Here is an 18,699-nt window from a genome sequence, read left to right as displayed (position 1 = left end):
AGGAACCGCTGACTTTCCGTCCCCTCATATTTCATCTGCCCAGATACTCTGCTGCTACATACAATTGGAAAAAAACCCAAACCCTTCAAAATTACTTTACTATAGATTTTTCTTAATTTCTGACTGGAAGTTTTAATACGTCATTCGATTCACGGCTAATTCTATCCCCCTATTAATGAGGCTCTTGCTCCGTTGTTCTTGAACGTGCTCCAGCTGTTGAGTCATGGTCCTGCTCAGCTCTTGGGCTCTTCTCCCCCTGGCCGGCACGCGTCTGGGGTCCGACCACACACGAGAAAGCTCACGATACACGCCTGCTCTGAGCTGTCAGGTGTGGCCAGCGGGTTTTTTCAGCACCCTTTGAAGCCCACCGGGCCACGGATGCTATGGCTGGTCAGGAGCCGCCTCATCCCCTGGCAGCTCCACCAGCTCCAGCAAAGAGGCGCTGCCCGCCAGTTTGCTGACAGAAAGCTAAATCTGGTGAGGAAAGAACCACAGATTTTAAATGACAGCAGATTAAGAGGCACAAGGGAAGGCAGATAAATCAGCTTATGTGCTTGTGGGCAAAGAAAGTAGACTGTTTAGCAGAAAGTCAGCAAGTCAAAACCCAATATCCCTGGCTGCCATAGTCAAACAGTCACTTTCCACTTGGGTTCAAATGAACGCAAGACATTAAGTCGCAACACACCCATGCTGGTGAATTCCACCAATCTAACCCAGCAGCAAATTATTTAGTTTAAAGTCAAAATGAAAGTTCAGCCTTTTACAGAGCTCAGTCATGGCAGATTTTCCAGCTGCCGGGTCCTCCTCGCCAGCTGCCTCCCACGCCGGCTGCACCTAACCAGCACATGGGAGACTCAGAGATGGGAAATTACCCCCCCAGCTGCTTCTGGACCTCCTGGTCACGCTTCTGTCACTACGGCACAGCTCAGTGGCAGGCAGGCTCCAGCAGCCGGGATGGGCAATTTAACTGTTCAACTTGTCTAGTGCTTGGATCATACCAAACAATTTGAAAAAAGACTTTTTTTTAATTTTAAAAAAACAGAATACAGTACCTTTTCTTTCCTTCACCTGATAACCTAAACCCTCCATCTTCTTTCACTCTATATGTGTTCACACACCAAAACCCTGCAGCTTTAGAGGAGACAAAGCCTTAAAAAAGGGTTATAGTTCATTTTCCAGCTTGAACTGACTCTTGTGGCTCGTTAGAAGGAACGAAGTGGAGTCTAAAAAATCTTATCCCACAAATGGTTCCCTTTTCAAAGGCCATTTGGGTCTCTGCTGGATGCACATATTTAAAAGCTATCAGATTAAAAATAACAGCAGACATCTCTCCACATGTCATAATGAAGCTATTGTGCACATTTTTAATCAACCGCTCCTGCCATTTATGCCACAAGTCCTTTGAAGACAGAGGTGACTTATGTAATGAGTTACAAAACGATGCCCATTAAAATGGCATTTGTTCCCTTGGGCTCAGCTCCATCTTTGTGGAAGACAACAGGCAAGTTGCAAGGTTTCAGCTAAACCCTAGCTGACAGGGACTTTAAGAGTTCTGAAGCAAAAGGAAAAAATAATGAGCTATAGTTCAAAACGACCGTTCGGCTGAGGATGTCTGCCTGGCGCTGCGATGCAGTACCCAGCGAGAGGCTACGGGGCTGGGGCTCTGGCTCCTCTAGACCCAATTCTGCTGTCAGAAATGCAAAACAGGTGATTCAGGACAGACAGATGGGCACACGAGAGCTTCCCACGATAATCACCAAACATGCTGCAAAGTAAAGGTAGGTCTTTCAAGATTTTACACGAATATTGCTAGAATTCCCAACCATCTTCCTTCTACCCTTAAGGCAAAAGGCTGTATCTCCTAAATACCTGTAAGTACACAGATCTGTGGGGCCTTTGCCCCGGCTAAAGGTTTGGGGCTCACCTGTAATGCAAACATTAAAATAACAGTGATTGACAGAAAATCAAAGCCTTTGAGCTTTGCAGAAATGTTGCTCTAACCTGAAACTCAAACAGCCTCTCCCAACAGCCGAGTTCCTCCGCGGAAGAGCTGGCAGAGGCGATGCAGGAGGCACAACGTGAAGCTCACCAGTGGGCTGTGGGCAACAGAAAGCTACTGCAAGGGCACTTCTAAAAATAATTTTTCATAATTTCGTGGTGGAGGCCATCTCCGTCTTTCTTGCGACAAAACATTTAAGCCTGCCAGTGTGTAGCTATGAGGATGGAGAGAAAGCACTAGGCTTTCAAGGAAGGTTGAAGAAACAGATGAGAAGAACCCCAGACACATTCTGGGCCCTTTCACACCTGCAGTGTGTAACACAGCTCTCACATTACACAGCAACAGTCTTCACGCCCTCTTTCTCCAGCAGTCCTGGGGATGTTTAGAAGACTAAAAATGCTGATATGCAGCATTTGTGCAATGCTGTATGTTCTCAAAAGGATAAGTTGGGATCCTGAATACAGAAAAGACAGAATGTGACAGAACAGCATTAAAATATCTGTTTTACACGTACAAGCATATCACTGCTGCATCATGGGTGCGCTACGGAAGCCTCAAGACCTACCACTTTCATCTCCATGAGTTTACTCTTCTCAACTTTGCCATTACCCCCAAAGACTAAAGCAAAGAGAATTTATTCAGAAACAAAAAAAGACACGGTAGGGGATCCAGAAAGAAGAAAAAAAAAAAAGGGAGGGTCTGGTGTCAATCAGGAAGTTTGCCCACCCTAACCTTTGTACCTTAGGTGGAGCTGTTTGTAAGCTGCTCAAGTCCCTCTCGAGGGAATTCAATTGCTAGGAGAGCAGCCAGGATTTAGAGGAAAACGGTGGAGGAAGGGCAACTGAAGAATCAAACAATCGTTCTTGAGAGCTAAAGAAACTTTTCCTTTAACATAACGTCACCTTCGAAGCAGCCAGCTTTGGGGAGCGGAAAGACCAACTGCCCTTTTTCTTTTTTGGCACCATTACAGTGAATGAGCATAAACCAGCAAGCATTAATGATGTGCAATGACAGCACACAAACTTCTATGGAAAAGGGAGGCTCAGCTCCCTCTCAGCTGGCCAGGCAATGCTCACTGACTCACAGCCTTCATTATTTTTTATGCCGCCCTCTGGGGCTTCCAGAGGAAGCAAAACATTTTTATTTGTCAGAGAGCACATTTTTATTTTGATTTTTTTTTTTTTTTCTTCTTTCTAAGCAACCATGAATGAGGCATCTCCAGCTGCAGCAATCTCACGTGGAAAGCACTCACAGTGTTTGCAAGGGAATTGGGAGGCAGAGAGGGCAAACTTATCAATTCAGCCACATCTCCCAACTGCAGAGAAAAGGATTGGGTCAGTCAAAACCATTAATTTTATGGTGACTTAGTACTATAGCTCTTCTTCCTTCCAGCTTCATATCTGGAAGCAAATCTTCAGGTTGCGAGGAAGAGAAGATGCACCAGACTAAGCAGCAAGCTCAGAGAAGCTGACCAGGTTCCCTCCTAGTCCTCTTTTAGCCTGAATTATTTCAGAAAAGAGAAATCTGCTTGCACGCAGACACATAAACCAGAAATCCTTTAGCTGCTGAAAACTGCAACACCACCCAAATGATTTACAAGGGAAAACAAAAAAAAAACAAAAAAAAAAAAGAAAAAAAAGGGAAAAAAGGTTACAATTAATTAAACCAGGAGGGATTTAAGGGAGTAGAACTTGCTACCCAAGTTCAGCTTCCTCCAGCACACCAAAGCTGGCTTTGAGACTTCTTTTTGAAAAGGATTCTGTAATTTATTGATAAGCAGCAGACAGGACTTTTGCTGTTTTATCTGAAAGCAAGCTGCACCAGCAGATTGGTCCCCTATCAACTCACAAGCAGAAATGCTGCTGTTTACCAAATCACTAGCAAAGCTTTGTGTGGCATCTGGTGAGTCTCTGGTAATTTCCCATTTAAGTACTGATTTTGCACAGCCCTGCAAACCCAAGAGAACTAATGGGATTACAACGCTGGTAACATGACTTGTGACTCCCCCTGTGCCAGCAAGACTAAAACAACAAAAGAGTCAAGTAGCCTCCAACATCAACATGATCACTGTGGTCCATGCTCACCCTGCTTTACCCATAAAAACCACCAAGGTTGTTAACTAAACATTTAATTTTAAATAAGAAAAAAAAAATCAGCTAGAAGGCATAGCCTCTGCATTACTTCAGCAAACAGCTCTGAACACAGAAATTGCAACGGTTGCGAGGGAATCTGTTGAATTTCTCCGTTCACCAAACATGACTTAATATGGGGTCCGTGGGCATCCCCACTTGTCTAGCGGCTTTATGAGGATATAGTCATGACAGTGATTCAGACATCTAAAAATAAAGCCCTGAAGGCACAAGTATGCATGCGCACTACCTGAGTCACTCCGGGCTGTAAGGAGCGAGTGAGCCAAAGCTCATTCGTTTCATTCACACTTAACTGCCATGGCCAAGCAAAAAGCCTTGTCACTGAGCTCCACTTAAAACTCTTTCTCCCCTCCTCTCTTTTTACTCGAGTATATTTTGACTCTTTCCATGTTGAAAAACCTTTGCTAGGCTTGGGTTTCAGTCATACGGCTATCAGCTTTGAAACTCAGACCTGAAAGATTATAACCCGATGTTGCTGAAGCTGTTTATCCATCTCCAAGGTGACAGAATGTCGTCACTGGCACTCTGCAGGACAGCAAGCATAAACGCATTATTTTAGATGCTTTAGGGAAAAGCCTAATTGCTCACAACCTGAGTACAGGTTCAACAGCTGAAAAACAAGGTTGTAAATGAGAGTCTTGACTTTGCCTCTGCCCCACAGCACCAGTTTTGAATGGGAAAAACTCAGCCCTCTTTCATCCTTGGAGAGTAACTTCAGCTCTCTCATTCATTAGGCGATGGAAAAAAAAGAGAAGCTGGCTCAGATCTGCCTGACACAATTTCCAGTTGCTTTGGACATTACTAATTATAGTCATCTTTATTTTTGACCTCTGATTACAGACTCTTTGCACATTCAGTCTGAATTGCAAAGCTAACCCCTCTTTTCTAGTAGGCCTGGGAGGAACCTTATACCCTGCCCAAAAGCCACCGCCCACACTCATCTGAGCTGAGCACAAGAAATAAGATCAAAACATGGGAAGCATTTGCTTAAACATGCTCAATTTTATTTCCTTCTTTAGCAAGTGCCATAGATTAAGGGCAACAGTCCAGGTGAGACTGTGATGTAAGCTCTTTTCCATGCATGTTAAGAGATGAGCTAACTGCTCTGCAAGGAAGCCTCATTTCTCACTGTTCTGACTAGCACCGTATCCTCAGGGCTCAGATGCTGAAAAGCAGATATTTGGTTCAGTAAGATTAAACATGTCTGCACAACTCCAGTGCACCATGCTGGGGGCTCACATCTCTGCAAGAGAAAGAAAAATGAATTTCAGGAACCAGGCCAGCACTATCTCCTAGAGGCGTTGCAATAGCAGTGTAAACTTCCCTAATATTGCTTACTCAATAAAACAAGGCATCACAGGAGGGCTATGCAAATCACAAAACTTTGAAGTACTACTATAGTGTTGCCCCAAAGGGCCAGCTCACTATCTCCACACACACAGACGAGCATGTGTGCAAAGTGATACAGCAGCACTGCAGGTGTGAAATTTCTGATGTAATCAGGTCAGAAGCTGCTTTTACATTATTGTTGTGCTGCTTGCGTAAAGGGTTAAGAAGCTGCAGGCCATATCCTCAATTCCATACCCTATTCTAGACCTGATAGGATCTGCAACCAAACCACCAGTTTTATTGCCTGCCTACAGGCAGTAGGAAATTTTAGTCTTCTATAAGCAGAATTTGAAACATCAGGGCCTCCAGCAAGGGGAAACCGAGATGTTAATTGAACTGAACAGCCCAGGAGGGAGCTACGTCTTTGTTAGCTCTAGGATTAGCACATCCCTAGCCCATCATGGCAGGAAACATGGGGTAGCTTACGGAGTCTAACTGAGATGTCTGTCTTTTCACTCTACTGCACATAAACATTAAAAGTTACTTTAGCAGTAAACAATGATTTGTGACAACTTTCTATTTTATCCTCTCTCCTCCTGCCTGAATTAAAATCTCCTGGTTGCACTGCACCTACAGACAACAGGTTACAAGAAGGCATACTGCTACAAACACCTGCATTCTCCCCGATCTCAGCAAATCCTGACTTAAAACAACCTAATAAATTAAAAATACATAGAAGAATTAACTTCTACAGAAGCAAACCTTAGCAGATCTGTAGAAACACAAAGGGAATCTGAAGGAATCCATGCCATCTGTAACAAGACTTGAGGCTTCAGTAGCATAGAAACAAGCACTTGTTAATTTAATGCTGAAGAGAAAGCAGCTATTCCAGAATGTTACATAGCCTAATGCAATGACAAGTTTGGAAACCTGCTTAACAAAGGGATAACTGAGCCTGATTTATTTGAAGCTCAGTTTTTTGCTGGCATGCAACGTTATTTCTTACATCAGCCTGGCTATCTGTATTTAAACTGATACTGTTATCTTTAATGGAAATTACCAGAAGTGGGCCTTACTAAGAATCAGTTTCTATTTTTCAATGAGCCTCCACTTTACTGATACAGGAAGCCCGCCTGCATTTCAAGAAGAAACACCTTCAACCCTAAGATAGAACACCAAGGTGATAGCTAAAGGGAACTAAGCTGAGACTGTATTTTACCGAAACCAAAGTTGAACCTTATCTCAGCATCTCTTTACAATCCTGCTGAAACAGTTCTTTTATCACCGAATAAATCTTGGTGAATTAACAGCTACTTGAGTGAGGTTTTTACTGACAGCCCATTCCCTTATCATATCACATCCTATGCCGAGCATGGCATCAGGTTTCCAAAGTGAGATCTTGCCCAAGACTCACACCAGGGTGCCACATTAATGCATTCAAAGACCACAACCCACTCCCTGAAAAAAAAGCATGTTTAAAAACCCAGTGCCCAGATTCTATGGCAGAGAGACCTTAGGATTCTATAAATAAGAGATAATTTTGTACGGTATTTATATTTAATTTGGTTTTGACAAAGCAGCAAAACCACAACTGCCAAAGTTATTTAAGTCTCTGCAACACAATATGCGATTGTGTGGCGATCCTGCCATCCAGCCCTGCAAGGTGAATCAATACTAATTTCAACTTGTGGTACATTGAGCAATACTTTGGGAGCTTAAGAGATCTGTTTGGAAAACATCAACTAGTCTGTAACGAGAAACTTCAGCTCCACGAAGCCTCAAGATGTGCGGCGCTGTGTCTGGAGCCCCGGGAGGGCTGTGGGTCGGGTCAGGCTACGCTCCAGCATGTCCAGAGAGCACTGCCTCTTCGGTCAGGCTAAGCCTGGTGCTTTGTCAGAGCTTCAGTGTGATTAACTTTATGCTCTTTCACTGTGAAAAACGTTCAATAACCTACTGATTTCTGCAGCAGATTTAGTATGTCATAGCAGTTGGGTTCAGAAAGATATAAAGAGATGTTTATAAAAATACCTTTGGTTCCATTATTAGAAGGGTAAACACCTCCCAGACCTTCTGTGCTTATTATCAGCTGGTCATGCACAACCACCCTGCACAAGCTTCATTTCTGTCAGATTCTGAGTCTTCAGCTGAGTAGCTAATGAGTCAAAACCATTACACTGCAGTAAAGCAACAAGAAATGCTGTAAACCATCTTTCAACTAATAAACAACCACCTATAATGTTGCAAACAAAGAACTGACTTTGGACATATGATTGATGTTTGTTATTATTATTCTGCAGTATAAGAAGCATGTAGTACTAAGCTTTGTGGCAGCCTAGTTGAAAAACATAGCTTTGTAATTGCTATCTAATATCACATGAGCTAAAAAAAATATTTATGCCTAAGAGATTATGTGTATGTGCCTGAGAGTGCAATAACAAACAAAAAAAAAAGAGGGGGGGGCAGACTAGTGGTCCCACAGACCTTTTTCTCTACTCCTATCTGAAAACTCACAGGGTGGGGGGGGTGGCAGGGAAAAAAAAAAAAAAAAGAAGGAAGAGAAGGAGATAGGGAGCTGCTCAGCAGAAATATCCACGTGTTGTGAGAGGGGGTTGAGAAGAGTTGAACACTGCAGCCATTGACTGCAGGACCTCAGCAAACATCTGCTCCCCACAAGGAGCACTCTCCCACGACGCCCTGCACGACTTCACAAGGAGATTTCCAATCTGAGCTGGGACTTCTTTTGTTTTAGTGTGTGTTTTGAAGAAACTTTCTACCCTGTTTACAAATTTAGACAACAAAATCAATTTGCCTCCCTCTGCAAACAAACAAATAAATATTGCCCTTTTTCTCCTCGTTGTACTCATGAACTCTACTCTGAAGCTCAGCGAATAAACTCTCAGCTACGTCTATGTCTAAACTGCTGATTTCTGTAGAAGAATGACAGAGGGAAGATAATTTCTCCTGCTTCATTTTTGGCAACTCTGCAGTCAGGGAAGTCTGAATACACTAAATGTGCCATCATTCTTCATTAACCTGGAAACCAGCTATGGAGCTATTGCAAAGAGTGCAAAACCAGAAGATGTCTCAAACAAATCTTGGAAAAGGCATTTGGTTTGAGAAAACTTGCTTCATTAAAATGTGTCCAGAGTCCCCAGTTCCTCCGCAGAAGGCTCCTACAGTCTATATGACTTTAAACAATACCATTTCCATGTCAATTCCTGTCATTACACACAAGGCATAGGTACAAAACACCCATAATGGCTTAATTGCTGTTATTTGTTAGAAGAACAACACTATATATAGCAGTCACAGTGTTAAATAATGAAACTGAACCCACTTGTAAGGAAACTTTGAAAGATGCCCCTCACAAAAGACATTTTCAACAGGGATTCAAACCACTTATAAAGAGAATTAAAAAAATGTATAGAAAATACTTCAATACTTCAAGTACAGGGAAGCTAATTTGCCATTTGTTATCAGAGAACAGAGAAGGTGAAGAGCTGAGCTGTTTTTCTGGCAGCTGTATGATTCTATATTTCTCAGGAGACCACCTGAAACTATAATACACTGGTATTTATCATCATAAAACATCCCAACATTCAAACCCCACAAGAACCTTATAGGTCAGACTTTGTAAGGAGAGGGCTCTCGCATCCAGGAAAGTTAATCCAAATCCAGGTGAAGGTTGGAAATTCACACATATTATTCACAATTAACTCCAAACACAGTTTTGCTTTGGAGTAAGACTGTCCACTTGCAAAGTGGATTTAGCTAATTAGAAGCCGAACTGGCAATAAAGGGCAACATTTAGGGATAATTCTCATGTATATGGGAAGCTGTTTCTCAGAGATAAAAAGATGAAGTCTAGCTTTGTCAAACAGAAGTAGATGGCAAACCTCCAAGGAGATTTTTCTTGTAGTCACTCTGCCTACAATCCAGCAGCCTGTTCTCAAAATTGTTTGCGTACGCTTCTTTTTTCCAAGTTAGTAGGAGTGATTTTAATTTGTCATTTTTATTTATTTAAAGGCCACTCCTGTGGTAGTATAAGGAATCGGGAAAGCAGGGGAACTAAACCTGTTCCTCCAACAACATAAACCAAACATTTTCCATTGTAAAGCAGAAATTCCTGTTTTGTGCTCTCCTGTTAAGAATCAGGTCTGCATTTGCAAAACAACCCAACAAAGAAGTGCCAGCTCCACTGAAATACTTTGTCATTCACAACCCAGTGGAAGGGAAGTCAACTGTAGGCCTAGCAGCAAAGCTCTAGGCTTACATTTAGACAATAGTCTAAACAAAGCCTAACCTAGCACCAAACAGGCATCTAGTTTTTACACAGGAATTTGCAGAATGTTTCTTTTGCCCTTTAATGTCAAAACTGCCATCTCTGTGCCTCTGAAATAGCTGTGTGATGGTTTTTCATTTTACACAGCCAGAAATTCATGACACAAATGGGTAAGAGGTGGGGATTCAGAGCAAGTGACACTTGCCATCAGTCACATGAAAAGCTAATGCAGAACAGATGCAAAAACATGTCAGTATTGGCGGAGGACCTACCTGGATGACAGAAGCTCAATTCTCGATGTCACCGTAAGTGGCACTGAAGGACAAAACGGACTAGCCGTGATCCTGAAGCCACATAATATTCCTATAATCGGCTTGAAACACACTGTCAGTCAACAGGCAGCAGATAGTAAACAGTTTGGTAAAGCTGTCCAACCAATAATCAGGCTACTGTGAAAGAAATGACCAATACTCACAGCAAATGACCCCGTATAACCGATCTCACCATCCCTAACAAGCTCTCCAGATGTAACAGTACGAATGCTTACAGTCACTTCCAACATTTCAAACCAAGACGCCACTCCCTCATATTCTTAATTGCCTCCCACAGCAAGATAGACAGGGATTTGGAGTCTCCACGTTCTTAATAGTAGAGAAATCATCCCATTAATTTTCTAACATTAAGTCTACCACGCTTATTTTATAAAATTACTAGCCTAACCAGAGTCCAATAATGAGATGAACTATTTGGAAATAATATTTTGCTTGGAGGAAAAAAAGAAACGCTGTTTTCATCTATAATACCCATAAATCACTTTATTTACAGACTACAGCTTGGGGACTCAGGGCCAATCTAGTGATAGGATTTCTCTTCTATTTGCACCATGTCAGCATCTGCTCTCTTCATGCGAAAACACAAAGTTGCCCAAGGACATTATAGCACTTTCACACCCCAAACCACCCATATCCCAAAAAGCCTGCCTAGTTCAGCTGGTTATAAGCACGCCACAGTTAGCATTTCCTACCATTTTAGTATTGAAAGTGTTTAGCTGAATATATGATAACACTGACTGGTAGAGCAGCTCTTGTTCAACTTCCAACAAATATAAAATACTCCTTTATTTGAAAAGCTGAAGTCAAATGCTCCAAGGCTTCTTTTGGAAAGTGATCATGCGGCAAAACGATGAGCATACAAGGTGAACACCAGTAAATACAGTCAAAAGTATGTCCTCCTCTCCCTAGACATGTTCCTACTGTTCAATTACACTGTGGTAGACATGGTTTGTTAAAGGATTTTCACACGCCTAAGGAGTCAAGTCTGGCAGTGATATTTTTTTAATTATTTATTTAAACATTTTACTCCTATATATACGTAGTGCTTTTAAAGAGAAGCTCTGATTGTGCTGAATTACTGTATCAAGAAACAGTCATCTCCAAGGTAAAAGGTAATAACCAAGTATGTGAAAAATCACAACAGGAAGAAATTATATTCCAGATATGAGAGCAAATGACACTGCTTACAAAGCATGCTAGGGGCTATACAGAGCCCACTTATTGCAAATAAGAATTCAGATTGAATTTTGGAGGTCTAATCTCAAATACAGAGAGTCATAATATTCCTGGGGGTAAACAGCTCCAGAGAGCATCAGTGTTACAGGAGGAGGCTTCTTCTACCCAATTACCATCACTCACTTGAATTCACATCTTCTGGTTGTATATTAACACAACAATCTTGCATTATCTTAACCTCAGTCTATCATTTTACCTCCACAGAAGCACAGGCCAGAAAGGGAATTCCAGAGTTCAAGCCCATTCTCTTGCTGGATCATAAAAATCACAGCGTAGCTGTATCACACAAAAGGTCACCCACTGGGACCTGATGCAAAACAAGGAAAACAAAAACAAGGAAAGCAGGCAAGGACACAAAACAAACAAGGAAAATCCTTAAACAGAGAAGGAAAATCTCTGAAATCATCAGTCCATCCACTTAAGTGCTGTTGATTTATAGTTATCTTGATTCTTATAGCTCGCTCTAAATTTTCAATAAGTATGTGTCATTTTATTTAAAAAATACAACCTACATTTGAATTTCTGAATAAGAGCACAGATGTACACAACGCTTTGCATGTTAAATACGTGGCTTTATAGTGGCTTAAATTTCACACGTGCCCATCTTTTCAATGGCAAATCTGTTCTGACATTGCTTATTGTTACAGGATCTAAAAAAAATACAGAGACACAGACAGCGCCTAACATGTGAGTTTTGATAGCAAACAGGCTATCTACAGAGAGGCTCAACAGACACAGAAGGAAAAAAGAGGCTGATCAGTCGTCAGTCAGACTCTTTCTAGGTTGAAATGCTTTGCTGCAGAGAGGAGGGGGGGTTCAATCTCTCCACATTCCAAACCCTCACGCTGCTTTCTTAATTAGCAGCAAGTGGACAACAGCTGTCAGTAGCCTGGAGGCCAGAAAGTTATCAGCAAAAAGGGTCACATGTTAAGCAGAAAGACACAGGGGCAGCCACAGAACAGGTCTGTTAAATGCATAAGCGGTCAATACACGCAAGAGATCCGGACGTGGCCGAAATGGCATCCTGACACACGGCCTCGTACACTGACACCGAGAGGATGCTCTTCCTGCTGGCGTTAGTCTGGTTGTTTTAACATATGACTAATTGCAATTCAATTTTTTTTTTTTTTTAGTATTCCCATAACAGGAAAATTTAAACTGAGAATAGAAGGAAATGGGAAGGCCATCCTAATGTCTCGATGAAAATACATGGGGGTCAATTCAAAGACACAATGTAATAAAGTCTTCAAGATTGCTCCTGAGGTTTTAAGCATAAAAGTTGAAACACGGGAGAAAGGGGGTAGAAAAGATGTTTTACTTAAAAAGCAAAGAGAAACTTTAGCAGAAAATACAAACTTAATCAGAGGCAACTAGAAGCCATAACCTCAAATAGCACAAAAGAAAAAAACCCTCATTATTATTTGTGTATTAAATCCTGTGAGCCCAAGTCATTGGTTATGATCTTATTACACCACATACTGGACTAATGTGGATCAAAATGAAATTTCTGTCCTAAAGAGGTGATACCCTCTGGTTAAGCCATGTGCTTATCAGACAACACAACTGCCTGACCCTCTGGATGATCATCAGTCTCTGGATGATAAAGAAATAAAATGCTTCCTTGTTGGATGTATTGATTACTGTCATTTGTGGCAATGGGGGAACTCAAGGCAACTGTAAGCAATAAAACGTATTAACATTTCCAACTGCCCATTTGTTAATGAAAAATTGCCATCACCCTAACTTCAACTTCTTTAAAAAAAGCCAGGCTTCTTTCAAATTTGGCTTTAACCTACCCAGAAAGCATAGATTCGGAGCAGTTTTCTGAGGCCTCTCTAGTAGGCTGCAATTCTGCTGGTTCTAAATATATCCCAGCTTTCTGAGCTTGAACCTACACAAGGGAAGATGGGCTGAAGATGGAAGCATTTCCCCAAGCTGCCAGTAGACTAGCAACACATTTAAAAACCCTCATCAAATTAAGTGCTTAATTACAACTCAGACTTTGAGACTCTGGAAATTAGGATAATCTTCTGGGAAATTTATTAGTCTCCCGCAAAAGAAATTGCAATATACAAGCCAAAAAAAGCACAGAGCTTGGAGAGAGTTAGCCCATCCAATCACACCTTGTACTAGATTCCTCACCCTAATTCCTGGAGAATATGAGGTGAGATCCGCAACTTAATTTCAGATTCTTGAGCCTCCATGAAAGATTAGGCTTCACATAACCAGGAGGCTAAATCATCAACAGAAGTCTCATGTAACAAGTCGAGAAACTTTTGTTGAGAAGAGATGATGGAAAGCCAGCTATGCATGGACCTCCTCACACTTGACTTGGTGAATGTACTAGAGGCAGGGCCACAAAGGGCACTGCTTGGAGAAGATCTCAACATAGGCATTTGCACAACCACCTAAATTATGCCAGCAAACCGTGGCTCCAGCCTTGCCGGCCCGCTCTGTTCCTCTAGGTGGCATGCTCTGTGCACACAATGTTACCTGCATCTTCCCACAAATGGAGAGATGCCACCACTACACAGCACTACCACTCTCACTACCTAATGAGATCTCAAATGCCTTAAAAACAGGAACTAACAACCCACTCACAGGGTATACAGCTCCAGTGATAAACTGAAAAGCCCACAGACGCTTATGGAGAAGTAGAGATCATCTGACCAAAGTAACAAGTTAAATCATACCAGTAAATGAAAAAAAGGCAGAAGTGGTACTCACTGTTCTCACATCACTATAGCCAGCACTTTCCATCACCACCCATCATGAAGTCAAAAGTACAGAATAAATGCTTGCACAATGCTCTAAAAATGTAAAGCTCTAGATAAACACTAAGCATTACACATTTTCCTTTTTGATTCATGAAATTATTGCCTCAAGGGAAACTGAATCTTGTTCTCAAAATAAGCCAGAACATCCCACATTTCCCACTGCTACCACCCTCACAAGTCATGGCCCGAGAACCACATTCAGCACCAAGAGAAGCTCTACTGCTTGGGCAAGATGTGTATGTATGTTTCTTTGCTGTGACGTACGTGTTACTGTTTGCTGGCACATCTCTATACATCTCCAGGACAATCCCGTTCAATCAAAACCTTGTGACAAAGGCCCTTAGACACGATGTGCTACAAGCAACATGAGTGTGTGCCTCAAAAAAACTGTCAACTAATAGAAACAAAGGGCAGTGAGAGGTGACAAAGAAGAAATCATATCCTGGTATCAAAGGCAACAAGGAACAATACAAAATGGAAAGCAATTCAAACACAGAGCTCAAACGTAGAATGAAGGAAGTATGTGAACTTGGATTGGAAGTATCTCAAAGGCTGAGCTAGGAAACTATTACGTTGGGTTCCCTTGTATAACACATCAGCTATAGGTGAAAGGGTTTTCCCCTTCAGCAGCTTATTTCTGCGTACTCAGCTGTCAGACAGGTTCACGTTTGGAGCACAGGACTTCTTGCTCACTCTTTTTTTTGTGAGCCAAAGGTCAGAAGTTCTGCTACAGACACCCATACCCAGGAAGATCCCACCAGAGCCCAGTGCCTCCTCTGCTGCTCACAGCTGGCACTGATCAGAGGTTTTGGGACCAAAATAATAATTGCTTTTTCCAGAAAATGTCAACTGCAGAAATTTACTGAGAAGTCCATTAATTCGAAACAAACTTTTTTGGTGGAAAGCTATGAAAATCTATATATCAGTCTCAACAGAAGTCAGCTCTGCATTAAAAACAGAGACAGACAACAATACACAAGTCCCAACTTACTGATTAGAAAACTCAGGACAAAGCAACGACTGTATTTCAAGTGTGTGCCCTGTCTGATACGGGCCTTGGTAGAAACCCTGTCTAAGTAACACTGGTGCTACAACGCTAGGAGATGCTAAAAGCCACAGAGCTGGTTGAGATGTCCACTTACAGAGACAGAAACTGCTACATTAACTCAACATGAGGATAAATCAAATAAATTTGTACCCTGGAGCAAGAGTCTGGGGAGTGTCCAGACAAGCCTTTACAAATATTGACTAGCCTGAAGTTTAACACCTCTCTGTAAACTATCCTAGAGATTTGGTGCCATAAGAACCAGAAACTTTTTCCAATATAAAATTCCAAGCAAGTGAAAATATGAAAGCAGTTCTTGATACAGCTTAACCACACTTTGGTGCTGATCATTTAAGCTCATGTTGCTTCCTACTGATATTAAGGCTTTCACAAGATTTTTCATACGGCTTACTCATAATGAACAGCTGCTCTGGCAACTGCTGGAGTCAGCATGTACTTCCTGCTTTGAGAAAAAGTCATCAATATATCTTGGTACAGAAAATCATACTCTCTTTAAAACAATTCATGATAGGGTTTATATATCAACTGGCTACATGCCATCGACACTCCCTTAAACAATGGTTACACCCTCTATACAGCTAAAAATGAAATAGCTGAAAGGGAAGACGTTTTATACAAGTTCCCAGGGTAAAACACATCTGAGAAGCACTGGTCTGGGACTGACATTGTTCTACTAAAAGAATAAATATCTGAGTCCAAATCATGTTTCCTTCATCACCTTCCCAGACTCGCACAAGAAGAAAATCCATCTGAGCTTTCCTTTTGCACTTCTGGTGCTCTCTAATGGAACAAAATCCGAGCGTTTTATAAAACTGTTAAATAAATTAGAAGAGCAGATTAAGATTTTCCCTTTTGCTAACATCACTTGTAGCACCAGTGAGACCATTTGCCAGCTAAGGAGAGGTCTGAAACTCTTTCAGTGTTGACTTTACGCTGAATACAAACGTTGAGTGATCTGCCTGTACAGTGAGTCCTCAAGCCCTCAAGCAGAGATCTCCTCGCGTAGCAATGCTGCTTACAATGCCGCCACAGTGAGACAGGGTGTCAAGACAAACATCATTGTATTAATTGCATCTGTTGATTAACCAGCCCAAGAACAGCCTCATTTCAATCATAGGCTTTATAAGACAGTACTGAAATGTTACTGTGAGTGTTGAGATGGATGAGTCAATAGATAAAAAATACAAAAGCATTTGTAAGGAGACTCTCACTGAAGTAATTTGATAAGCTGCACAGCTACAGAAAATGATGGTCTTTATTGACATAGCTTGCTCATATAGTCCTTAACTTGGTTTTATGTTTCAGTCTTGGTTTTTTTACAAGCTTTCCAGTCAAAGCTAGAAAAACACATACGTACTGTTATCTTAGCAAAGGTGAAGGACGGGTAAAGGTGAATAACCAATCTAAAAATAGTTTTAAAAGTCTTATTAGGTATTAATCCTTCTCACTTGGGGAGTTTACAATGGCTCTCCTCTGTATTTTGGAAGCTTTACTTGACCTTAGGGAGTGAAAGACCTTTCAAACCAGTAGGTAGATATAACACCGGGGGCTCTGGCTTCAGACCAATGCACTGGCCACACACCACAACCAAGCCTCTCCTTCCCCTCTTACTCGAGATGAGCTCTGCAGTGCCATGTAAAGTCAGTAGATTCAGGTTACTGGAAGAATGACATTTTAAACCTGATCTCTCTCATCCAAAACCATCCAGAATTCATCTTTTAAGGCTGAGATTATTCATTCTGGGGGAATTATCCACTAATCATTTTTATCTCCAAAGTAGGTCCTCATGCTTGCCACTAGTCAAGAGCTCAGTCTGGCAGAGATTTTGGTTCCCTCTGCTCTCACCAGAGGCCGCAGTAACACAGAACAGTCTCCCACAAGACAGGCTTTAAAATACCTTTGATAGCAACTCCATGACAAAAGGAAGGTCTATGCTAAGGAAACTGGCACCAATTCACCAGCCAACACTTCACGTAGCCAAGGTACAGAGGTACAAAGAAAGGCTTCAAGTTATAAATCACCTTTACTGGGCTGGGCCTTAGTTCTTTACATCTTCTTGCACAGGGAACTGCTGTGTGTTGTTTTGCCCCATCATGATTTTTTGAATTAGGATAAAAACTAAACAAAACCAGAATGCACAACAAGAAAAGGAGGGAAGGACTCCAGTATCTCTCCTAAAATACAAATGCACAGAAAGACATCAGCACTGACCTTTGGCTCTTAAGCACACTTGCTCACCAGCCTGGCTGCTATTCTGTTCAATATTTGTGACAGTCAAGTATGAAACTCAAGAGAAGCATGTGGCCAAATGAGTCAATACCCTGGTGTCTGCAAGTCCTTCTCCCCTACTTATTATAGCTCATGCTTTTGCTATAGCCCTGTCCCGTTCCAGCAAAGCATTTTGCATTGACTGCTCATTTGCTACAAAAGCAGTTCATTCCATTCACCTGCCCATACTATGTACCAGCACAAAATCCATTTGCATCTCCATCTCCCAGAGCAGATATCCCTGTTCTGCAGGGGCTTCAAAATAACATGTGCCCTTCATTTGTAATTATCATGCAAAAAAAAACCCCAAATCCAGGCAGGTAAGTTGCCTCCTGCATTTCGCCCAGAAGCCAAGGCAATTACTGCAAAACTTGCAGTCTGCATCAGTAAACACAGCAATGTAATAATTTTGGTTTATCTGTAATAATTTTGGTTTATCTGATTTTCTACTTTGAGGACTATGTTAAAAACAAAACCAAATAAAACTCAACTGGATTTCTCCCAGCAAGGAAATTGCTGAACTGGTCAAAAATCATATTTTACCCACTGCAAAAGAGAAATTCTGGAGATTCTTCAGCTGGTATGATTCAGGATAAAGGGCATTTTACAGCTGTACAAGTGAGAATAGTTTGGGAAAGAGACATGTTTTTAATTCCCTCTAGTTCATTCCATAAAACATAAACATCATAGCCTAAAATAATCCTGACAGACAAAGCCAGCCAGACCTTCCTATCTAATACAGTATAACCAAGTACTGCATCAAAACTATTCTCTACCCTCTCCTTTGGTAAAATAGCAAGGATGGAGAAAAAGAAACCATTTACACAGAAAAGCAGAAACCTCTCCACCCAGACCCATTTGTTTTACTCTGCAAGTATTGACAGATGAGTAATGAAAACTCTGCTGCAGACACAAGCTCTTCTTCAAGACAGCATCAGTTAATAAACCACAACCACAGCTGCAAAAATATTAAGGAATTTAACTGAATGACTCCTTCAAGGGCACAGGATTGCAGGAGGAGCCAGTTCTTGTGCTTTGTTATCATCCCAAAGGTTAAGATCACAGTGTGCAAGATCAACACAAACCAGTGTTACTTTTCTGGGTATAAGAGCTTTGAATAACAATTTCATTAAATGTATATTACTGAGCACTAATAGTTCTAGCATGATTTTTTTTCACCATTAAGATAATATTTCAAAGTTAGTACACTATGTTGCCAAAGCTTTTAGATGTGAAGTACCTCACCTGAGAAGTATTAAC

General features: G+C 41.5%; 1 protein-coding gene across 9 annotated transcripts in view; it reads right to left on the bottom strand.

The window, feature by feature from the left end:
• RAPGEF1 (Rap guanine nucleotide exchange factor 1) overlaps positions 1-18,699 on the bottom strand; it is an 87,572-nt gene that overhangs the window by 57,538 nt on the left and 11,335 nt on the right. For 8 of the 9 annotated variants that reach the window (XM_026860561.1, XM_026860564.1, XM_026860566.1 and 5 more), the window contains exon 1: positions 11,525-11,593. The exons of the other annotated variant lie outside the window; for it this stretch is intronic. In XM_026860561.1, the coding sequence (XP_026716362.1) occupies positions 11,525-11,588 (64 nt within the window). In that variant the 5' untranslated portion in view covers positions 11,589-11,593. Of the gene's footprint in view, positions 1-11,524; positions 11,594-18,699 lie in introns of those variants that run through there. 9 annotated transcript variants of the gene reach the window in all.

Source organism: Athene cunicularia (genome assembly GCF_003259725.1).
Source record: "Athene cunicularia isolate RWA chromosome 17 unlocalized genomic scaffold, athCun1 chr17_part1, whole genome shotgun sequence".
In the NCBI taxonomy this organism is placed as follows: Eukaryota; Metazoa; Chordata; class Aves; order Strigiformes; family Strigidae; genus Athene; species Athene cunicularia.
The sequence above is the reverse complement of the archived record's forward strand: the minus strand, read 5'-3'. Positions and strand labels throughout refer to the sequence as shown.